This window comes from Coregonus lavaretus (assembly GCF_964263955.1).
Source record: "Coregonus lavaretus genome assembly, contig: HAP1_SCAFFOLD_3532, whole genome shotgun sequence".
Classification (NCBI taxonomy): Eukaryota; Metazoa; Chordata; class Actinopteri; order Salmoniformes; family Salmonidae; genus Coregonus; species Coregonus lavaretus.
Window position 1 is genome coordinate 1 of NW_028164833.1, and position 25,182 is coordinate 25,182.

The 25,182-nt window shown below is 44.5% G+C and overlaps 1 protein-coding gene across 1 annotated transcript; it reads left to right on the forward strand.

Moving 5' to 3' along the window:
• The first annotated feature begins 1,368 nt into the window (after nucleotides 1-1,368).
• On the forward strand, nucleotides 1,369-23,322 carry LOC311115085 (spermatid perinuclear RNA-binding protein-like). Its single transcript, XM_084190295.1, has 8 exons — nucleotides 1,369-1,552; nucleotides 2,553-2,761; nucleotides 9,255-9,398; nucleotides 11,306-11,440; nucleotides 13,246-13,392; nucleotides 14,174-14,312; nucleotides 14,590-14,637; nucleotides 23,105-23,322. Exons 1-8 carry the CDS (start codon nucleotides 1,381-1,383, stop codon nucleotides 23,182-23,184), a joined length of 1,074 nt encoding a protein of 357 aa, XP_084046421.1. The 5' UTR covers nucleotides 1,369-1,380; the 3' UTR covers nucleotides 23,185-23,322.
• The last annotated feature ends 1,860 nt before the right edge of the window (nucleotides 23,323-25,182 follow it).

Below are 25,182 nucleotides of genomic sequence, written 5' to 3' on the forward strand. Positions count from 1 at the left end.
AGCCCGGGGGACTCCATCCTCATATCTCCTCTGTAGCCTGGAGATTAGACTCCTGTCAGACAGGGAAGAGCCCTTAAAGATGCTCTGTTCAGCTAGCCGCTCTTATCGAGAGAGAGAGAGAGAAGAAGAGAGAGAGAGAGAGAGAGCAGAGAGAGAGAGAGAGAGAGAGAGAGAGAGAGAGAGAGAGAGAGAGAGAGAGAGAGAGAGAGAGGAGAGAGAGAGAGAGAGAAGAGAAGAGAGAGAGAGAGAGAGAGAGAGAGAGAGAAGGAGAGAGAGAGAGGAGAGAGAGAGAGAGAGAGAGAGAGAGAGAGAGAGAGAGAGAGAGAAAATATCTAATATATTTGCATTAGAAAACTCACTGTGGAGCTGATACTCTACAAAGTGGGTGTGTGTTTGTATGTGTTTAGCCCCAAAGGCATACATTTTATCTTAGGTAAGCCGGTGCTGCTTCTCCTTACATTTTTCTCTCAGGTGCCAAACTGCCAATCACAATATACACAATATATTTCCCGCCATACATAGTCATAGATACAGTGAACCATGAAGACCCAGTGACTTCTCTATGCCACTAGTCTCAGCCACAGCAATGTGCTGCTCAAATGATCTGCTTGTATTGTTTACATGGAGTTAGTACTGGAGCCACTGTTGCTAAGTAAACCCAGTGACGCCTGGCGAGTGTTATGGCAGTTGTTGCAGAAGAGGTATGTGTTCATAAAAACAAACAACAGTAAAACCATTTGTTTTATTTAAATGGGATCAATGAACCGTTGGAGATTAGATCTGTTTGTTTTGTGAGTTATTCCTCTCTCTGTTTCTGTCGGTCTGTTTACCTCCTCACCTGTCTGTTTTACACAGTAGACTGTTGAGGGGCTTTGACAGATTGGCCGAGACAAGGATCGAACCACCATTGCCAGGGGGGGAGATGTGTGGTCCGGAGTTGGCAGCTTTGCCACTAGACTAGACTCCGGTTGTCTCTTCTGTCTCTTTCTGTCTGCGTCTGTCCTCCTGTCTGTCTCTTTCTGTCTGCGTCTGTCCTCCTGTCTGTCTCTTTCTGTCTGTCCTCCTGTCTGTCTCTTTCTGTCTGCGTCTGTCCTCCTGTCTGTCTCTTTCTGTCTGTGTCTGTCCTCCTGTCTCTCTTTCTGTCTGCGTCTGTCCTCCTGTCTGTCTCTCTCCCTCCTTTTTCTCTGCTCTTTTCTCCTCAGTCTGTTGTTAAGTCTTTCCGTCTCTTTCTCTCCTCACCTGTCTCCCGTCTCTCTCTCTCTCTCTCTCTCTCTCTCTCTCTCTCTCTCTCTCTCTCTCTCTCTCTGTCTCTCTGTCTCTCTCTCTCTCTCTCTCTGTCTCTCTCTCTCTCGCTCTCTCTTCCAGCACGCTCTGAGACTGATGGCGTTCGGTCAGATCTACAAGGTGCTGGAGATGGACCCTTTGACCTCTAGTAAACCCCAGAAGTACCCCTGGTCAGACAGGGAGGGCTCCGGGCTAAAGAGGCCTTACGAGGACAGGCCCATGGACGACAAAGACCTCATCAAGAAGATGAAGAGGAACCTGAGGAAAGGTCAGCTCTGTCCCCCTGACCCCTGACCTTGCTCAGTCATGTGACCTGGGCCATGTGATAATATAAGATGAGAAGATAGGTAGGGGAGGGAATGGCCGGCAGGGATGTAGCTCAGTTGGTAGAGCATGGCGTTTGCAACGCCAGGGTTGTGGGTTCGATTCCCACGGGGGGGCCAGTATGAAAAATCTAAAAAAATAACGTAGGCACTCGCTAACTGTAAGTCGCTCTGGATAAGAGCGTCTGCTAAATGACTAAAATAAATATATATAAACTTAATTGTCCACAGACATTTTTCTTGGACAATTATGGCCAGTATTTTCTCTAGTTGGCTATACAGAATAAACTGATCTGGGACCAGGCTATAATAAACTGATCTGGGACCAGGCTATCCTTTCCCCCTCTCTATCTCTAGTTCTTACCAACTTTCTTTTGCTGAAGGCAGATACAACACAACCCACTGGGAAATCAATCATTATTGATATCGATATTTTCTCAAAGCCATCCAGCTGTCTCTTATCCTGTCGTCCCAGTTAGAGGAAAAGAGATTGGTTAGAAAGAAACAGATTTAGCATTGAGCTTTTTGAAGGATGAATCTGGAATAGAATAGTGCACAGAGCCACACACACAGTCAGAATGTGAAGCTGATACCTGAGGATTCTATCAAAACAGTTTTTGTGTTTTGAGATAGTAGTTGGTGGTTGAGTAGTGCTACTATGTTAGAATTAGGCAGAAATGATGGTCTTTGGAAGCAAGGGTCCCCTTTGTAATAGTCAAAAACACAATAAAAATCTCCAAGGCAACTTCTCACACAGTGTTCTGTCAAAAGTATTTATTATAACCCCATGTACGTATTTAAAATATATTTGTTGATTGAACAACAACCACTGTTATTTTGTTTACACTCTCTTGTATCTCTCTCCCTTTCCCTGTCTCTCTCTCTCTATCTCTCTCTATCTCTCTCTCTCTTTCCCTTACTCTCTCTCCCCCACCCCCCCTCCAGTCCTCGACAGCAAAGCAATAGACACCAACCAACCAATGAATGCTCTGATGCGTCTGAATCAGATACGTCCAGGTCTGCAGTACAAGCTGCTGTCCCAGTCCGGCCCGGTCCACGCTCCTGTCTTCACCATGTCTGTAGACGTAGACAGCACTGTGTACGAAGCCTCAGGCTCCTCAAAGAAGACCGCCAAGCTGCATGTTGCTGTGAAGGTAAAAGAGTTTGACCCCTATTGGCCAGGTCACTGAGAGAAGGGGTGGATAAATGTTGGGAAGGGGAGGTAAATAAAAAGGGTGGGTCGGAGGGGAGAGAGCCTAAATAAAGGGCAAGGACCCACGTTTTACGGGCTCCTGACCAATTCTGCTATTTTGTGGGGGGTTTTACGCTGATCATAACATTTTTGTACATTATTATTATTATTTTATTTTTTCTGTGACCGAAAACCGCTTATGGAGATCAGAACAGCAATCATTAACCTCGGGTGACAGTTTCTACTTCGAGTCGGCAGCTCTGGACATTCTGCTTACTCCGGACCAGGCCCTTATCCCCGGGACCTGAAAGAGGAACCGACGGCGCAAAAGAGGCAGACGAGCCGGCATCCTGACCAAAATACGTTGGCGAGATAATAAACCGTCTCTACCCTCTGTTCTGTTGGTGAACTGACAGTCACTAGAGAACTAACTTGACGAGTTCCATTCGAGATTATCCAACGGGACCTGAAGAACTGTAATATTCTATGTTTCACGGCGTCGTGGCTGAACAAGGACATGGATAATAGACATCTCGCTGGCTTTTCCATGCATCGTCAAGACCGGTCGGCAGCCTCGGGTAAGATGAGGGGGGGAGGGTAGTGTCTCTTTGTTAACAACAGCTGGTGCGCAAATCCGTTTTACCTCATTTTTACCAGCATGTCACCTGTGCAACTAGAGGCGACAAACTTCTCTCCACTCTAGAAACTTCTAGAGCACCTTTACTCCACTCACAGAAACGCATACAAGGCTCTCCTTCGCCCGCTGACCATAAATATATCCTCCTGATTCCTGCTTACAAGCAAAAACTCAAACTGGAAGTACCAGTGGTCCGATGAAGCGGATGCTAAGCTACAGTACTGTTTCGCTAGCACAGACTGAAATATGTTGTAGGATTTAACCGATGGCATTGAGGAGTTAACCACATCAGTCACCGGCTTCATTTATAAGTGCATCGACGACGTCATCCTCACAGTGACCGGACGTACATACATATCCCAGGAACCTCTCCCTCAACGTCAGCAAGACATAGGAGCTGATCCTGGACTACAGGAAACAGAGGGCCGAGCATGCCCCCATCCACATTGACGGGGCTGTAGTGGAGCGGGTTGAGAGCTTCAAGTTCCTCGGTATCCACATCACTAAGGATCTATCATGGTCCATACACACCAACACAGTCGTGAAGAGGGCACGACAACGCCTCTTCCCCCTCAGGAGGCTGAAAAGATTTGGCATGGGCTTGGTATGGCAACTGCTTGGCATCTGACCTCAAGGCGCTACAGAGGATGGTGTGTATGGCCCAGTACATCACTGGGGCTGAGCTCCCTGCCATCCAGGACCTCTAAACCAGGCAGTGTCAGAGGAAGGCCCTAAAAATTCTGAGACTCCAGCCACCCAAGTCATACTGTTTTCTCTGCTACCGCATGGCAAGCGGTACCAATGCACCAAGTCTGGAACCAACAGGACCCTGAACAGCTTCTACCCCAAGCTATAAGACTGCTAAATAGTTCACCAAATAGCTACCTGGACTATCTGCATTGGCCGTTTTTCACTAACTCTTTTGACTCATCACATACACTGCTGCTACTATTTATTATCTATCCTGTTGCCTAGTCACTTTACCCCTACCTATATGTACATATCTACCTCAATTACCTCGTACCCCTGCACATTGACTCGGTACTGGTAACCCGTGTATAAAGCCAAGTTATCATTACTCATTGTGTATTAAGTATTTCACTGTTAGTCTACACCTGTTGTTTACCAAGCATGTGACAAGTACAATTTGATTTGATTTGGGAGTGTGTTCTACAATGTAGTGTACAGTGTGAGAGTGTTGAAGGCTTTTCAAACTACTGAGCTGAGTCAAGCTGTACAGTCGTGGTCAAAAGTTTTGAGAATGACACAAGTATTGGTCTTCACAAAGTTCGCTGCTTCAGTGTTATGAGATATCTTTGTCAGATGTTACTATGGTATACTGAAGTATAATTACAAGCATTCCATAAGTGTCAAAGGCTTTTATTGACAATTACATTAAGTTTATGCAAAGAGTCAATATTTGCAGTGTTGACCCTTCTTTTTCAAGACCTCTGCAATCCGCCCTGGCATGCTGTCAATTAACTTCTGGGCCACATCCTGACTGATGGCAGCCCATTCTTGCATAATCAATGCTTGGAGTCTGTCAGAATTTGTGGGTTTTTGTTTGTCCACCTGCCTCTTGAGGATCGACCACAAGTTCTCAATGGGATTAAGGCCTGGTGAGTTTCCTGGCCATGGACCCAAAATTTCGATGTTTTGTTCCCCGAGCCACTTAGTTATCACTTTTGCCTTATGGCAAGGTGCTCCATCATGCTGGAAAAGGCATTGGTCGTCACCAAACTGTTCTTGGATGGTTGGGAGAAGTTGCTCTCAGAGGATGTGTTGGTACCATTCTTTATTCATGGCTGTGTTCTTAGGCAAAATTGTGAGTGAGCCCACTCCCTTGGCTGAGAAGCAACCCCACACATGAATGGTCTCAGGATGCTTTACTGTTGGCATGACACAGGACTGATGGTAGCGCTCACCTTGTCATCTCCGGACAAGCTTTTTTACGGATGCCCCAAACAATCGGAAAGGGAATTCATCAGAGAAAATGACTTTACCCCTGTCCTCAGCAGTCCAATCCCTGTACCTTTTGCAGAATATCAGTCTGTCCCTGATGTTTTTCCTGGAGATAAGTGGCTTCTTTGCTGCCCTTCTTGACACCAGGCCATCCTCCAAAAGTCTTTGCCTCACTGTGCGTGCAGATGCACTCACACCTGCCTGCTGCCATTCCTGAGCAAGCTCTGCACTGGTGGTGCCTCGATCCCGCAGCTGAATCAACTTTAGGAGACGGCCCTGGCGCTTGCTGGACTTTCTTGGGCGCCCTGACGCCTTCTTCACAACAATTGAACCTCTCTCCTTGAAGTTCTTGATGATCCGATAAATTGTTGATTTAGGTGCAATCTTACTAGCAGCAATATCCTTGCCTGTGATGCCCTTTTTGTGCAAAGCAATGATGACGGCACGTGTTTCCTTGCAGGTAACCATGGTTAACAGAGGAAGAACAATGATTTCAAGCACCACCCTCCTTTTAAAGCTTCCAGTCTGTTATCCTAAATCAATCAGCATGACAGTGATCTCCAGCCTTGTCCTCGTCAACACTGTTACCGAGAGAATCACTGACATGATGGTAGCTGGTCCTTTTGTGGCAGGGCTGAAATGCAGTGGAAATGTTTTTTGGGGATTAAGTTCATTTTCATGGCAATTGCAATTAATCTGATCACTCTTCATGCCATTCTGGAGTATATGCAAATTGCCATCATCAAAACTGAGGCAGCAGACTTTGTGAAAATTAGTATTTGTGTCATTCTCTAAACTTTTAACCACGAATGTACTACGCTGGCCTGCTTACACATTCACAGTAGTTGATGGAGCGGTGGTAGAAAGGACTGTGAAACTAAAACATCTGAGCCAGGTCGGTGTGATAGAAGTACTAGATGGCACTAGTAGTCCTACAGTAGCAGCATGGGGGCATTAGTGTTTGTACACAGGGTCAGAGTCTCGACAGTCAAAAGTAAAAAGTAAGTTAGTAAACCAGAGACACATCTGTTGTGTTGTGTGACATGAGTCAGAGTTATTCAGACAGATATGTTGTGTTGTGTGATAGGAGTCAGAGTTATTCAGACAAATGTTGTGTTGTGTGACAGGAGTCAGAGTTATTTAGACAAATGTTGTGTTGTGTGACAGGAGTCAGAGTTATTCAGACACATCTGTTGTGTTGTGTGAGGAGAGAGGTAAGTGATTCAGACAGCTGCTGTGTGTGGGAGGAGAGCAGAGCAGAGGAGAGCAGAGGAGAGGAGAGAGCAGAGGAGATGAGAGGAGGAGAGAGGAGAGGAGAGAGCAGAGCAGAGGAGAGGAGAGAGCAGAGGAGAGGAGAGGAGAGAGCAGAGGAGAGGAGAGAGCAGAGCAGAGGAGAGGAGAGAGCAGAGGAGAGGAGAGGAGAGAGCAGAGGAGAGGAGAGGAGAGAGCAGAGGAGAGGAGAGAGCAGAGGAGAGGAGAGGAGAGAGCAGAGGAGAGGAGAGAGCAGAGGAGAGGAGAGAGCAGAGGAGAGGAGAGCAGAGAGGAGAGGAGAGGAGAGAGCAGAGGAGAGGAGAGAGCAGAGGAGAGGAGAGAGCAGAGGAGAGGAGAGCAGAGAGGAGTGCAAGCGTCGGTCATGCAGCCAACTAGTCAGTCAGTGTTGTGTTGTTGGGCTCCAGCTGTGGTCACACACGGATGACTCTACCCTCGCCCCCGCCCCCCTCCTGGCTACTGTGGCGTAAGGCGGCCAAATCCGTGTAATCCCAAAGTCGTTGTGAACAAAGAGACTCTCCCAAGCATAGAGCTGGGATAATCCTCTATCCTCCAACGATTGCCATAAAAGGTCCCGATGCTACTCTGCTGCTCTCTGCTTCTCCGCTGCTTTGATCTGGTGCCCCGGGGACGCACGTGCAGGGCCGTAGCTACATATGAGGACACCGAGGTCCGGACATCTGTAATGTTTTCGAAAATCTGTTGAGAGTTAGAATGTTTTGAAACTTGGTTGTGCGTCAGCAGTTTTCCTCTTGTAATATGTCACTCAGTTAAATGGTAGGTAGCCTAGCGGTTAGAGCGTTGGGTCAGTAACTGAAAGGTTGCTGGTTCGAATCCCCGAGCCGACAAGGCTCTGTCGATGTGTCCTTGAGCAAGGCACTTAACCCCAATTGCTCCTGTAAGTCGCTCTGGATAAGAGCGTCTGCTAAATGACTAATGGATATTAGCCCATGTCAGTACTACTTCGTTTCATTGGTAAATTAGTGTAGTTAGTCTAGCCAGCTATCTAAACTTGTAGTAATCATGTCCGAATTACCGACCTGGCACGCAGGGCACCTCAAGGGGGCCCCCCATTGATTTCTCACTCAAATATCATATTAACAAGGCATAAGTCATTGCAGAATGTGTAGAATTGCAAGAAATTAGCTGTAAAACTGCAACAACAAAAAAGTTATATAAAGCAAACTTATTTATGTACCTTTTTTTTGTATAATTTTTTTTACCCCCCTTTTTCTCCCCAATTTCGATCTTGTCTCATCGCTGCATCTCCCCAACGGGCTCAGGAGAGGCGAAGGTGGAGTAATGCATTCTCCGAAACATGACCCGCCTAAACGCGCTCCTTAACACCTGCCAGTTTAAACCAGAAGCTAGCCGCACCAATGTGTCGGAGGAAACACAGTTCAACTGGCGACCGGGGTCAGCCTGCAGGAGTCGCAAGAGCGCAATGAGCCAAGGAAAGCCCCCCCGGCCAAACCCTCCTTAACCTGGACGACGCTGGGCCAAACCCTCCTTAACCTGGACGACGCTGGGCGCCGTCCTATGGGACTCCCGGGTCTGTAGTAACGCCTCTAGCACTGCGATGCTGCGCCACTCGGGAGCCCCTGTTTACCTTTTGTTAATAAAATATTTTTTCTGCTAACAGATCCCTCTGAGTTAATGTATAGATTAATTGTATAGCTAATAGGCGATGTGTTTTAGATCGACTTCACTAAAACTCAGACCTTGGTTATGGCCCTGCGCGCGTGTGTGTATGCATGTGTGTGTGTATGCATGTGTGTGTGTATGCATGTGTACGTGCGAGCGCGTGTGTGTGTATGCATGTGTACCTGCGAGCGTGTGGGTGTGTGTGCATGTGTACGTGCGAGCGTGTGTGTGTGTATGCATGTGTACGTGCGAGCGTGTGTGTGTATGCATGTGTACGTGCGAGCGCGTGTGTGTGTATGCATGTGTACCTGCGAGCGTGTGGGTGTGTGTGCATGTGTACGTGCGAGCGACCCAATTTGGGTCAGACACAAAGGGTGCTCCTGTTCCGTCCACACAGAGAAAGGTACCGGTCCACTGACTACAGCAGCCCCAAAGGTACTGTGCTGCTGCTGGTGAATTAGCCTGGTATTATAGTAATACAGGAAACAGAAGAAGTGTGTTGGAGATAACTCAGTCACTCAGAACTGGAACTCAGGACCGACAGTAGTATTGTTAAGAAGTGAATGAACATGAACATTGATAGTTTTGGAGGAAGAAATCAGAAATGGTCTCCTCTTCCTCTTTCCTCCTCTTCTTCCTCTCCTCTTCCTCCTCTCCTCTTTCTCTTCTAATCCTCCTCTTCCTCCTCTCCTCTTTCTCTTCTAATCCTCCTCTTCCTCCTCTCCTCTTTCTCTTCTAATCCTCCTCTTCCTCCTCTTTCTCATCTAATCCTCCTCTTCCTCCTCCTCTTTCTCTTCTAATCCTCCTCTTCCTCCTCTCCTCTTTCTCTTCTAATCCTCCTCCTCCTCCTCCTCCTCTCCTCTTTCTCTTCTAATCCTCCTCTTCCTCCTCTCTATCTCTCTTCTGCCTATCTCCCTCTCCTCTCACCCTCTCCTCTCTCTAGGTCCTTCAGGCGATGGGTTACCCCACTGGGTTTGATACGGACCTGGACTGCAGTGCAGACGAGAAGTCGGACGGAGAGGGGAAGAGTGAATCGTCCACACACAGCAATAACACAACGCACTCAGACAGCTCAAATACACTGGAGGTACAGTACACACACAGACACACACACACACTTTTAAATACTTTATTTGAATCCACCAATCAAATGTACAAAAAAAGGATCCAAACATTTCAAAGGTCCCTGTTTGCATGGCACTCAAGGGTACAGAAAGCACCTCCTTCTCCAAACAGCTAGGCTGCCCACGATAGCTGAAACAGAGCAGTACCTAGCCAATTTCTTTGCTCTAGTTTTTGTCAGGCCCGCAATCTGGAGGCCACGAACTGCAAGCCTGTGTACCTGGCTGAGACTGCCAAATATCAGTGCCACCAGTTTGCACCTACACCCGAGGCTGTCCAAGCGTGTCACGAGGGGCTGGTATTTAAGCAGCTTCTCGGCATCCTCGTATGAACAGCAGCCATTCACAACGTGGGCAATGGACTCTATTACATTTGATTCATGTGGAATACAAAATGGGTCATGGTTTGCAGGGTACCAGAGTGCTACGTTATATTTTGTTGCTAGAACTTGCAGCCTCGCCTTAACAGTAAAGGTGAGAATGTCCTCGCCAACAGCAGCATTCTGGTACATGGAATGGGAGACAGAGTGGTCTTTTTTTAGCATAATATGTATCTGGGCATCCATAATAAATTAACAATGAAAATGTCCCTGTCTCGTAACACGCACACACACATGCACACGCATGGCCACCAGAAGCAATATACACTACATGACCAAAAGTATGTGGACACCTGCTCGTGGAACATCTCATTCCAAAATCATGGGCATTAATATGGAGTTGGTCCCCCCTTTGCTGCTATAACAGCCTACACTCTTCTGGGAAGGGTTTCCACTAGATGTTGGAACATTGCTGTGGGGACTTGCTTCCATTCCGCCACAAGAACAGAGGTGTTCGATGGGGTTGAGGTCAGGGCTCTATGCAGGCCAGTGAAGTTTTTCCACACCGATCTCGTCAAATCATTTCTGTATGGACCTCGCTTTGTGCACGGGGGCATTGTCATGCTGAAACAGGAAAGGGCCTTCCCCAAACTGTTGCCATAAAGTTGGAAGCACAGAAACGTCTAGAATGTCATTGTATGCTGTAGTGTTAAAAGATTTCCCTTCACTTGAACTAATGGGCCTAGCCCAAACCATAAAAAACAGCCCCAGACTATTATTCCTCCTCCACCAAACTTTACAGTTGGCACTATGCATTGGGGCAGGTAGCATTCTCCTGGCATCCGCCAAACCCAGATTCGTCCGTCGGACTGCCAGATGGTGAAGCGTGATTCATCACTCCAGAGAATGCGTTTCCACTGCTCCAGAGTCCAATTGTGGCGAGCTTTACACCACTCCAGCAGACACTTGGCATTGCGCGTGGTGATCTTAGGCTTGTGTGAAGCTGCTCGGCCATTGAAACCCATTTCATGAAGCTCCCGAAGAACTGTTCTTGTGCTGACGTTGCTTCCAGAGACATTTTGGAACTCGGTAGTGAGTATTGCAACCGAGGACAGATGATTTTTCCGCGGTACTCGCTTCAGCACTCGGCGGTCCCGTTCTGTGAGCTTGTGTGGCCTACCACTTCGCAGCTGTTGTTGGTTCTAGACGTTTCCACTTCATAATAACAGCACTTACAGTTGACCAGGGAAGCTCTAGCAGGGCAGAAATATGACGAACTGACCTGTTGGAAAGGTGGCATCCTATGACGGTGCCACGTTGAAAGTCACTGAGCTCTTTAGTAAGGCCATTCTACTGCCATTGTTTGTCTATGGAGATTGCATGGTTGTGTGCTCGATTTTATACACCTGTCAGCAACGGGTGTGGCTGAAATAGCCAAATCCACTAATTTGAAGGGGTGTCCACATACCTTTGTATATATAGTGTAGATTCTCTGGTGTTATCTGATATGTTATCTGTAATCAGATTTTTATTCTGTACTTGTGGTCCCGCAGGTCCGAACTCAGGGTCCTATTCTGACGGCCAGTGGTAAGAACCCCGTCATGGAGCTCAATGAGAAACGCAGAGGTCTGAAGTACGACCTCATATCAGAGAGCGGGGGCAGCCATGACAAACGCTTCGTCATGGAGGTGAGGAATACACCAGGCGTACCTCCACTGGAACACTATATTAGACACACACAGACTGACTCTCAAAGAACTTTGATGCAACTCAATGGACGAAGGTTGGTGCACACTGGCTGGCTAGCTCATCAGATACTAAATCAGTCTTTCCCAGAGCAGTGTAGTGTTGTCCCATCCAGTCATTCATCCCTCCAGGGCCGCTGGCTGTGTTGTCCCATTCATCCCTCCAGGGCCGCTGGCTGTGTTGTCCCATTCATCCCTCCAGGGCCGCTGGCTGTGTTGTCCCATTCATCCCTCCAGGGCCGCTGGCTGTGTTGTCCCATTCATCCCTCCAGGGCCGCTGGCTGTGTTGTCCCATTCATCCCTCCAGGGCCGCTGGCTGTGTTGTCCCATTCATCCCTCCAGGGCCGCTGGCTGTGTTGTCCCATTCATCCCTCCAGGGCCGCTGGCTGTGTTGTCCCATTCATCCCTCCAGGGCCGCTGGCTGTGTTGTCTCATTCATTCCTTCAGTGCCGCTGGCTCAGCTGGGATGTTTTCTGTCACGCGATAGATTCACATCAATGTGCAGAGGTTAAGTCTGTCACACCTGACATGTAGTGTGTTTCCTGTCTGATTGATACGGGTGTTGGAGCTATAGATCCTTCCTCTGGCTGGTGTCATTAGTCAGCACCAGTAACAATACTATACCACCAGACATACAGGATATCTCTATACTATACCACCAGACATACAGGATATCTCTATACTATACCACCAGACATACAGGATATCTCTATACTATACCACCAGACATACATGATATCTCTATACTATACCACCAGACATACATGATATCTCTATACTATACCACCAGACATACAGGATATCTCTATACTATACCACCAGACATACAGGATATATCTATACTATACCACCAGACATACAGGAGATCTCTATACTATACCACCAGACATACATGATATCTCTATACTATACCACCAGACATACAGGATATCTCTATACTATACCACCAGACATACAGGATATATCAATACTATACCACCAGACATACAGGATATCTCTATACTATACCACCAGACATACAGGATATATCTATACTATACCACCAGACATACAGGAGATCTCTATACTATACCACCAGACATACATGATATCTCTATACTATACCACCAGACATACATGATATCTCTATACTATACCACCAGACATACAGGAGATCTCTATACTATACCACCAGACATACAGGATATCTCTATACTATACCACCAGACATACAGGATATCTCTATACTATACCACCAGACATACAGGATATCTCTATACTATACCACCAGACACACAGGATATCTCTATACTATACCACCAGACATACAGGGTATATCTATACTATACCACCAGACATACAGGATATCTCTATACTATACCACCAGACATACAGGATATCTCTATACTATACCACCAGACATACAGGATATCTCTATACTATACCACCAGACATACAGGGTATATCTATACTATACCACCAGACATACAGGATATCTCTATACTATACCACCAGACATACAGGATATCTCTATACTATACCACCAGACATACAGGATATCTCTATACTATACCACCAGACATACAGGATATCTCTATACTATACCACCAGAAATACAGGATATATCTATACTATACCACCAGACATACATGATATCCTTATTGATGCAAACTCAACAGACACATTTGATCAACTCTTCTTCACCCAACGCATGCTTACTTGAACCTACTTGTGTGTGTGTGTGTGTGTGTCTCCCTCTCTCTCTCCAGGTGGAGGTGGATGGTCAGAAGTTCCGGGGGGCGGGGCCTAATAAGAAGGTAGCGAAGGCATCTGCTGCGTTGGCTGCTCTGGAGAAACTCTTCTCTGGTCCCAACGCCACCGCCATCAAGAAGAAGAAGATCATCCCTCAACACGCTGTACGTTAGCAATACTGTCTCTCTGATCAGCTATCAACACCTTGTGTTTACAAGAGTCTGAGGGGTCCGTTAGCATCATCAGTCCTTTAGAGCAGGGCTCTCTAACCCTGTTCCTGGAGAGTCCTGGAGGTTTTCGCTCCAACCCCAATCTAGCGCACCTGATTCTAATAATTGCTGGTTGATAAGCTGAATCAGGTTAGTTACAACTGGGGTTGGAGTGAAAACCTACAGGACGGTAGCTCTCCAGAAACAGGGTTGGAGACCCCTGCTTTAGAGGAACAAGTCTGATCACTTATCAATACTGCTTGTTTACAGAAGAATCTGATCAATAATTTATCTTTAGAGGAAAGTCCGATCAGTAATCAATACTGCTTATTTACAGGACAATCTGATCAATCATTTATCTTTAGAGGAAAGTCTGATCAGTTATCAATACTGCTTGTTTACATTTACATTTACGTAATTTAGCAGCCACTCTTATACAGAGTGACTTACAGGAGCAATTAGGGTTAAGTGCCTTGCTCAAGGGCACATCGACATATTTTTCACCTAGTCGGTTCAGGGATTCGAACCAGCGACCTTTCGGTTAATGGCCCAAGGCTCTTAACCGCTAGGCTACCTGAAGAATCTCATCAGTTATCAATACTTCCTCTCTTACCTTCTCAACCTGATACAGTCTCTAATAGAGATTATTTCCAACTATCAGTACAGCCTGTTTACAGGGTAGTCTGATCAGTCATCAATACTGGTTGTTTACAGTGCTGTCTTTGTGTCCCTGTAGACGAAAGGTTCCCTAGCTGCAGTGGTGGCAGCCTCAGCAGTAGCAGCCCAGGTGGCCAGGGGGAGAGGTAGAGCGGCAGCCCTAACCAGAGGAGCCTTCATTACCACAGCCGCTGCACCAGGATACACACAGATACCAGGTACATGGAAGTATGTAAATGTCTGTGGGTGTACGTGTGTGTGTGTGTGGGTGGGTGATCGTGAGTGTGTGTGTGTGTTTTGTCTCTGTCTGTCCTGTTCAGTCCAGTTCCCTGCCATAACTGTATGGTGTGTGTGTGTGTGTGTGTGTGTGTGTGTGTGTGTGCGTGTGCGTGTGCGTGTGTGTGTGTGCGTGTGCGTGTGCGCGTGTGCATGTTACCATTATGTCCAGTTATCCAGCGATGCTAATAGTCCACATGGCTTTAACATGTCTGACAGGCTTCGGGACTCCATATGGATACAGTGCTGCAGCCGCCCCAGCCTACGGTAAGTCACGCCTCCAACCCGTTCTCTGAGTCTATGGGGTTAACGCCTGCCTCACCTCACTCTTCTTTTCCTTCCTACACCTGTTGGAGGCCCTACTGGAAAATGATACTGTACGTTCCCATTGAATCTGAAATGGAAGAATTGGGAAAATCTAAAAGCTAAATTAAAAGTGGAACTGATCATAGCCTTTTGGTTCTTACTGTGGTTGGAGCAAGCCTTGCTGCGCTTCTTCGCCTGCCTGAGTGTCCAGACTGCTGCTTGTTCTGTCTGTCTGTCTGTCCGTCCTACCGTCCCCTCCCCCATCCTGACTCTCTGGATATCTCTCTCCTCTCCTCAGTGTAGCCCCCCTGTTCTCTATCCACAGCCAGACACAGCCAGATACCCCATTCAAAGCTGCCCAGCCAGGCAGAGACCGATGCCACCAACACACACAGGGACAGGCTATATGGGTTATACACACTAACACTACCTCTCTAGACTACCTTCTAACCAAACCTAGCTCTACTGTAATGCAGTACAGTATACACACACACACAAAACCTCTTCCAACCAATTGTATCTCAAAGCTCTACTATATCCTTATAAACATGGATACATTAACAGCGTAACTGTTTAATTCACTCTACACTAGGGCTGTCCCCGACAACAACAAAAAAATCTTAGTCGACCGAGACTGTTGTCTGCAATGTTCCCTCTAATATTTTGTGGCACTGAGCAAATTTCAGGTCTGCTGAGCGCAAACTTGAATGTTGTGAAAATTCTGTGCAACTTCCAGGCTGTACCTGCTTTCAGTTACAGTTTTAACAGTGGCCAAGTAGGCTACTGTTGCTATTTGATCATAATGTAGGCCTACCCGAGTGGCCTACCATCCAAAACAATGGAGAAAATGCAGCCCTTAACATTTCTACATGGAAATAGCTGTTCTATCATTCAGCCTACAGTAGCAGCCAATGTGTGGTGTTCAATGTAGGCCTACAATACATGAGACTTTTGAAAAAAACATGCAGGGCTTGACATTAACCTGTTTATCCACTTGTCCATCAGACAAAGAGGTGACTGAAAATATTGTTGTGTTTAATGCAAGAAATCACTTTACAAAATAAAATGCATTATTATTCCCCTACCATTATTACAGAGAATCAGACAAATTATGCTACCCTCTGCCTATTGGCTACTTAGCTTATTCAAGCCTGTCTCAAATTACAACACTGCCCCTTTAAGACAAAAACAAAGCTCTTTACCTGATTTGCTTTTCAAAGATGTCTAGAAATGTACACGTTTTGTGCTCTTGTAGGAAGCAATCACTCCCCTATTGCTGACTACAAATTATATATAACTGGGCTAATAACTCACTAACTAGCAAAGGATATGAACAAAATGTGCACGTGGCTACATGCATCTCTTGCTTTGATCTCAAAACCAGCGCATCTACTCACGACCACAGCTGTAAACACAGTCCAGCTCAAAGTAAATGGCACATATCCATAGATGGCAAAGGTCTATTTGCATATAGGCCTACTGCAGCTCTGATTGCTGGCTGAGTCGTGCGCAATAAAATCCTACTCCGATGCGTTCTGCCTACAACAAAATCTCTTGCATAGTTTTGTTTCGGTATGTTGCATTGAAAGTGGCTAATATTGCATTGATTCGACCACTATTGCCACAGTAAAGGGAAACGTTGATAGTGTTAACTAACGGGGAAAACTAGAAAGTTGAGTGAAGTTCAATCTCGTGCTCCTCCCCGTGGGCTGATATTTCTTCTGCGCACTGTGCGCCAGTCCCCACGCAACTTAGAGGGAGCATTGGTCGTCTGTTCTTTAGACCAATCGATTGGTCGAAATTTTTAAAGCGTGTATTCTTCCCTATATAGACCCACCCTATGTGTTAACAAAATCAACTAGGCTATATGTAGGTTACTAAGCTCGTCTGATGCTTTAAGCGCACTGGGATTAAATAATTAAGACACACAAATGACTCAAGAGGGAGCCAGAGATCAAGATAGTCTAACCAGAAGAAAATAAAACTTGACCCTCCTCCAGCTGCTGCTGCCATTAAGCTACACCAGGGGTCGGCAACCTTTTTCATTTGGAGTGCCAATTTATCTTACCATTTCTACCGATCTGCGTGCCACTTATGATTTTCATATTCATATTTTCGTGGAACAGTTTCATTTCATTTATAATAAAGTTTTCGTATATCAAAATTATCATGTGGTTAATCAACATTTTAAGTAACTTTTATTGCCATTGCCAACTATGTACAAATAGCCTACATAAGCCAACAAATAAAAACTTTGAAGCCTGCAGGTAGAAAATATCCTGTTAAAAATAAATATCCTATAAATCACATTGTCTACGCACTGTCTGCAAGGAACTTGAAACATTGTATCAACTATCAACTTGGTCCGACCTGAAGCTTGCGCTAGCCAACTTGCAAAGTTGTATAAAATATTCTGGGCCCTCAGAGTTTCCTGCACCAGTGAGCTCCGGACAGACACAGCTGTAGGCTATTTGCGCAAGGGATAAGAATTAATCAGGTAGGCCTATTTTATGACGTTTCCACCGGATAAGAGCATGACATGTTTTTCCCCTTTCACACCGAGTGGTCGAAAGAGAAAGAGAGCTGGTAAGATTTTTCTAATAGGCTACGTTGAGGAACTATTGTCATTCTCAATGGATGTAAAAACAGACTTTGTTTACTTGCTGTTTGAGGTGAAACATGTTTTACTTTGAGAAGCTCCACAGTGGTGGTGAGTTAAGACAATCAGAAATACTATCAGATCCCCAAATGGGCACATTTATAGGCCTACAATTGCATGCAGGCCAGGTAGCCTAGGCCTACTTCTATGTATAATCAGGTGCACATCTTTACTCAACATTGACCAGAGCACTACAAATAAAATATAATTAATAAATTGACAACTCATAAATGGAATGGAATGAAATAAACCAAAACTTGTTCCTCACAAGTGTAGCCTAGGTTGTGCGGTCTGCAAACAACGTGTCCACTTTGACATTGAGAACGGTAAAATACTGTAATAATAATATATTGAATGAATTAACAGAAATGACCTTAGCCAGACAAACATTGTAGATTATAAATTATGGGAATTAAGGGTAAATGTACTGCTGGTGATACTGGTGTGCCTCCGCAATGCATTAGTCCAATGAGACATGCGTGAATCAGACAGGTGTCTCGTGTGCCATATATTTTATATATATATATATTTTTATATATATATATATATATATAATTTTTTTTTTTTATATATATATATATATATATATATACAGTACCAGTCAACAGTTTGGACACACCTACTCATTCGAGGGTTTTTCTTTATTTGTACTATTTTTTACATGGTAGAATAATAGTGAAGACATCAAAACTATGAAATAACACATATGGAATCATGTAGTAGCTTCACCTGGAATGCTTTTCCAACAGTCTTGAAGGAGTTCCCACATATGCTAAGCACTTGTTGGCTGCTTTCCCTTCACTCTGCGGTCCAACTCATCCCAAACCATCTCAATTGGGTTGAGGTCGGGTGATTATGAGGCCAGGTCATCTGATGCAGCACTCCATCATTCTCCTTCTTGGTAAAATAGCCCTTACACAGCCTGGAGGTGTGTTGGGTCATTGTCCTGTTGAAAAACAAATGAGAGTCCCACTAAGCGCAAACCAGATGGGATGGCGTATTGCTGCAGAATGCTGTGGTAGCCATGCTGGTGCCTTGAATTCTAAATAAATCACAGACAGTGTCACCAGCAAAGCACATCACACCTCCTCCTCCATGCTTCACGCTGGGAACCACACATGCAGAGATCATCCGTTCACCTACTCTGCGTCTCACAAAGACATGGCGGTTGGAACCAAAAATCTCAAATTTGGACTCATCAGACCAAAGGACAGATTTCCACCGGTCTAATGTCCATTGCTCGTGTTTCTTGGCCCAAGCAAGTCTCTTCTTATTATTGGTGTCCTTTAGTAGTGGTTTCTTTGCAGCAATTCGACCATGAAGGCCTGATTTACGCAGTCTCCTCAGTTGATGTTGAGATGTGTCTGTGACTTGAACTCTGTGAAGCATTTATTTGGGGTGCAATTTCTGAGGCTGGTAACTTTAATGAATTTATCCTCTGCAGCAGAGGTAACTCTGGGTCTTCCTTTCCTGTGGCAGTCCTCATGAGAGCCAGTTTCATCATAGCGCTTGATTGGTTTTGCGACTGCACTTGAAGAAACATTCAGAGTTCTTGAAATGTTCCGGATTGACTGACCTTCATGTCTTAAAGTAATGATGGACTGTCATTTCTCTTTGCTTATTTGAGCTGTTCTTGCCATAATATGGACTTGGTCTTTTACCAAATAGGGCTATCTTCAGTATACCTTGTCACAACACAACTTTATTGGCTCAAACGCATTAAGAATGAAAGAAATTCCACAAATTAACTTTTAACAATGCACAACAGTTAATTGAAATGCATTCCAGGTGACTACCTCATGAAGCTGGTTGAGATAATGCCAAAAGTGTGCAAAGCTGTCATCAAGGCAAAGGGTGGCTACTTTGAAGAATCTCAAATATTAAATATATTTTGATTTGTTTAACACTTTTTTGGTTACTACATGATTCCATATGTGTTATTTCATATTTTTGATGTCTTCACTATTATTCTACAATGTAGAAAATAGTAAAAATAAAGAAAAACCCTTGAATGAGTAGGTGTGTCGAAACTTTTGACTGTTACTGTATATATTTGCTACAGCTTGACTAACAAAATATTGGTCGACCAACAGCCTGTCGGCCAAACAATCGACCAGTTGACTAAATGGGGTCAGCCCTACTGTCCACATAGTGTAGGCTTCCCACTCCTAGACTAGACTGGCTGGTTCTCTGGCTAGACTTGCTGGTTCTCTGGCTAGACTGGCTGGTCCTCTGGCTAGACTGGCTGGTCGGTCAGTCAGCTCTGCCAGGCAGCCAGTAGCGTGTCCCCCCCCCCCCCCCCCAACAACCACAGCAACACTCACGATGCTTGTTGAATAATATATACATACTCTCTCTGCCTCTTTCTCGCTCTCTCTTTTCCTCTCCCTCGCTCTCTTCCTCCCTCCCTCTCTCTCTCTCTCTCTCTCCATCACACAAACCCTAATCTTAGAACAGACTGGTCCTTGTGTGTTGTTGCGTGGCATTGGGAGGCCCCTCCCCTCCGTCACAGAGAGATCTTTCTATTTCTGGTTCTGGGGGCTTTCAATGAGTCTTATGTGCAGGATGGGAGACTGGACCGGGCTGGTTACAGGGTAGGCACAACACATTCTAGTAGGAACCGCCAGAGAGCCATGGGTTCGTATTCACAAAGAGTGTCAGAGTAGGAGTGATGATATAGGATCAGTTTAGCCTTTGAATAAGACTCTGTGGACAGGTGGGACCTGATCTTAGCTCAGTACTCCTACTCTGAGATGCTTTTTGAATACGGGCCTTAGCCTAGCAGGGGGTTGGACTCAAGGCTACATACTCCTTTATTTAGACTGGAGCGGAGTGCTGTAAGTTTGATATCATACAGTTATACAGTGGGTATCATAAGTATTCACCCCCCTTGGATTTTTTTCACATTTTGTTGCGTTACAAAGTGGGATTGAAGCAGATTTCATAGTGATTTTTTGTAATTGATCTACACCTATTACTTCATAATGTCATAGTGAAAAGAAAATTCTACACATCTTTACAAATCAATACATTTTGTTATAACTAAAATATTGTTGTTGCATAAGTATTCACCCATTTTGTTTAGGGAGAGAATCACATAAGTTAAATGGACTCACTCTGTGTGAAATAATCGGGGTTTACTTGAAGAAAGGACAAACCTGCACTCAGTGAAATATTCTTGAAGATTGAATGTATTGTTTTTTAGCAGCAGAGGTCAGAACAAACGGACGGCAGCTTTCGTCAGCCTTTGGAGAACAATAGACATTTACCCATATGTATAGATGACATCACATTGCCGTACTGTTATTATTTACAAAAAGAAAGACAATGTGTTTGTTCTCCAAATGCTGACGAAGGCTGACGCCGAAACGCGTCCATTTGTTCTGACTGCTACTGCTAAAAAAATACATTAAAAGTTAAAGAATTTTTCAGTGAGTGCAGGTTTTTCCTTTCTTCCAGTATATGCCTTTTGAACCCGGCACCCAAATAGTTTTTGTTACTACTACAAAAATTTGAGCTGAGCACATCAATTTGTCTTTCTATAATAATAGGGGTTGACATGATTTTTGAATGACTACCCCTTCCTCTGTCCCCCACACATAAAACATCTGTAAGGTCCCTCAGTCCAGTATTGCATTTCAAGCTCAGATTCAACTACAAATATCAGGGAGCTTTTTTGAAAGCCTCATAAAGAAGGGTACTGATTGGTAGATGGGTAACAATAACAAATCAGACATTGAATATCTCTTAATAATGATGCTGTGGATGATGTATTAACCACCTAGACACCTCAAAGATGCAGTCGTCCTTCTGAACTTAGCTGCATCATGTATGCAACAATGCACTAAAGTAATACTGAAAAAAAACACGACAAAGGTATACACTTTTTGGCCTTAATGCAAAGCCTTATGTTTGGGGCAAATGCAACACAACACATCACTGAGTAACTGGTATGCTTGACATCGGCAAAGACTGGGTAAAAGCACAGGCAAAATTCTAGAGGAAAGCCTGCTTCAGTCTGCTTTACACCAGACACTGGGAGAGGAATTCACCTTTCTGCAGGACAATAACCAACAACACAAGGCCAAATCTACATTTCCATTTCCATTTACGTCATTTAGCAGACGCTCTTATCCAGAGCGACTTACAAATTGGTGCATTCACCTTATGATAGCCAGTGGGACAACCACTTTACAATTTTTCTTTTTCTTTTTTACATTATTATTATTATTATTATTTTTATTTTTTTGTGGGGGTGGGGTAGGGTTTATTCCTTAAAGAGGTAGGGTTTCAAGTGTCTCCGGAAGGTGGTCAGTGACTCCGCTGTCCTGGCGTCGTGAGGGAGCTTGTTCCACCATTGGGGTGCCAGAGCAGTGAACAGTTTTGACTGGGCTGAGTGGGAATCTACACTGGAGTTGCTTACCAAGAAGACAGTGAATGTTCCTGAGTGGCCAAGTTACAGTTTTGATTTAAATCTGCTTGAAAATCTATGGCAAGACTTACAGTTGACATTTTGAAATTAATAATGGGCAAATATTGCACAATCCTTGTTCACACTGCAGGCCTTAATACATTCAACTAATTAGCTAGGTAACTATTTCGCTTTCTAGCACATTCGCTCATTTGTTTGTAGAAAATTAACAACCTAGTTAGCTTCCACATGTTCTTGTCAAACTGTCAACAGAGTAGCTAGCAAGCAAGAAGATATGCCAAGTAACAGTCTAAAAGCCACTTGAGGGCAAATAAATCAGATTACTTATATAATCAAGATATTAGTGTTTTCATTTTCATTAATTTTTTTTTTTTTTTTTGAATTTTTCTTCCACTTTGACATTACAGAGTATTTTGTGTAGATCGTTGACAAAAAAATATAATTAAATCAATTTTAATCCCACTTTGTAACACAATAAAATGTGAAGAAATCCATATAACTGTAAGGTCTAAAATACCCAACTTAATCCTTAAGCCCTGCTATATAACGAGTGTTCCTATAGTACCCACCCAGTCGTGTCAGTCAGGACATTATTAAGGAAGTCCTTGTATTTGGCTTTCCTGGTATGTCCTGTCCACTAACCCCCGTCCCCCCCCCCCGTCCCCCCCGTCCGTCAGTGCTTCGGAGATGCTGTTGCATGCTGGTTAAGCCTCCCCACTACAGTCTGTCTATCTATCTATTTATCTATTTATCTCTCTCTCTCTATCTATCTCTCTCTCTCTCTCTCTCTCTCTCTCTCTCTATCTATCTCTCTCTCTCTCTCTCTCTCTATCTCTCTCTCTATCTCTATCTGACACTCACTGGTGTGTGGCGCTCAGCCTCATGTTGCTGCTTTGGGATTTCTATATGGGTTCAAGACTGTGAGAAACACACACTCAAGAACACACACTCAAGCCCAGACCACAAGAATATCCTTTCCATATTACAGTACCTGTAAAAAATGAGACAAAGAAACCAGCCAACCAACCACAGCCCTGCATTGTTCACCACCATTGACATTCTGGTCTTCCTTCCCCCTCTCTCTCACATTGCCCCTCTCTCTGGGATCTACTGTATAGCTCTGCACACAGGGTCTGTCTAGGGCCTAGACCATAGAAATTGAATGAATAGAGCAATGCTGCTTTGATGGATAACCTGGTATTCTATTCATTCTAGTTCTGTGGCCTAGACTCTGGGTATAGTGGCTAGTAGATCAGAACAGAAGCGTGTGTTTTTCTTTTGCCCTGCCTGCTGTGGACTCATGTGGAGTATTCTCTCTTTTCATGTCTCCCCTCAAGGTTTCTCCCCCAACAGAATGCTTCTGTTGCCTATCATGAAAATGCCTGCCTACCCCGTCCCCCACTTCTCCTTCTTTTAGCACAGGGGCCCCAAAACACCCCACTAGAAGGGAATTCGTCTTGTTTTTCCTACATATGGAGGGAAAAGTGAACTAAAGGACTTGAGTAGAAGATGATTTGTAAAAGAAGTGTATTTCCAACTTTTGCTGATAAAAAAAAAAAAAAAAAATACTTGAAGGATTTGTACTGTGAATTTTTACCTCATTCTTTGGAATCTAAATTATATCAGCCTTTTTTTGTTATTTGTTGTACCTGTTCTTCAGTAGGAAGGATTTAGGCCTTGCAATTTGACACATAACACATTCTCTGTAAACCTGAGCTGTGTGAAGGGATGCATAGGAATTATAATGAAACTAATGTGGACAAATAAAACCTTTTATATCCTACAACAAGCTGAGCACTGCCTGGTGTCTAACTGAAACTAGGGACAGGAACAGGATATACAGCCTCCTACAACAAGCTGAGCACTGCCTGGTGTCTAACTGAAACTAGGGACAGTAACAGTATATACCGCCTTATGGGCTTCAGTATTGTAGCACTCTATTTGGCTATAGAAGCTATTTCTTGGTTGGAACAGGAAGTTACATAGGAAGTTGCATGGCCTTGACAGGAAACAGGAAATGCTGCCGTTATGAACAGTAGGTAGAGTGTAGGCGAATATGGTGGTGGCATGGGAGCAGAGTTCGTAGCAGTGTACTGATTCAGTACCAGAGGTCAACAGCAGGGGTCAGCAACTAGAATTAGCCGCAGGCTGATTTTTGTCAGAGCAGATGGTTGGGGGGGCCGGAACATAATTATAATAATTTGTACACTGTAAATTGACCACAACTAAGCCCAAAAATAAATTTTAATAGATAGAAGCTCAGACCCACTGCTGTCATTTCATTACATTTCAATTCAGTTAATTCAGGGAGAATTCCAATTTGAATTTCAGTTTAAGTCCTGAATTGACTGAATTAAATGGAATTGACCTTGGTCATGGATATCTTGATATCTTGGAATCATCACCTGTCCTGTTCTGTCCTCTGTCATAACCCTGAGTCTGACCCCTCATAACGCTCATAACCCTGAGTCTGACCCCTCATAACGCTCATAACCCTGAGTCTGACCCCTCATAACCCTCACAACCCAGAGTCTGACCCCTCATAACCCTCACAACCCTCACGCCACTCACTCACTGCACATTGGGTTCCCGACCCCATCCCGTGACCACCATTCACAGTTCACACAGCAATCTGATATGGCTGCTTAGTTGGCTGGTTCCCCTGAGTCCTGTTGAATACACCTACAGCACAGCACAGCACTGGGCACATGGAAATATGGAAACACAGCTATACACTGGAGAATCGAAAGCAGCAACAAGGGACCCTATCCAACCAATGGAGACTTGCTACCTAATTGTCCTGGGCCCGGTTTCCCAATAGCGATGTAATTTAGGCTTACGAGTATTTAACGATGCATCATTCCTACAACGGACGAAGACGTAACATGCGTTTCCCAAAACACCACGCAGAGAGAACGGTCACTAGATGCGTCGTTGGAGCATGTGTCGATACTGGTTGAAAGAAAGGGAGTGCTGCTCTCAGATCAGCTTTCTCCATTAAAACCTTTCCTAAACATAATTATTTCACAATACTGACAACGGATCAGTTCCTAGAGAGATTTTACCACCTACAGCTGCAAATATTGAGGCAGCTTATTCCAATGCGTACCCAAAAATCACTAAATCACCGATTTGGCATATCATTGTGCACATGTTACAGACAGTAGACTACAAGTAGCAAAATAGAAAACTGATTGAACATGAAATGTATTTCAATATGATTGAAATAGGTCTATAGCTTATTGTTTATATTTTAATGCTGTCATCTGGTTTTTCATTTGAACCATCTTTCTATACGTAACTTTTTTTTTTTCAATTGTAAAGACATTGGCAACATTCTATTTGTAGTCAACTTTGGTCACGGAGAGACGGATAAACCATGTGATTCTATGTTTAGCGACAATCTTCTGTGTAT

Bases quoted from the DNA above. Each gene is read 5' to 3' on its own strand.
- LOC311115085 (XM_084190295.1), top strand. From the start codon at position 1,381: ATGGCGTTCGGTCAGATCTACAAGGTGCTGGAGATGGACCCTTTGACC. The intron at 1,553-2,552 runs GTCAGCTCTGTC...CCCCCCCTCCAG, and splicing joins GAAGAGGAACCTGAGGAAAG to TCCTCGACAGCAAAGCAATA. The intron at 2,762-9,254 runs GTAAAAGAGTTT...TCCTCTCTCTAG, and splicing joins AGCTGCATGTTGCTGTGAAG to GTCCTTCAGGCGATGGGTTA.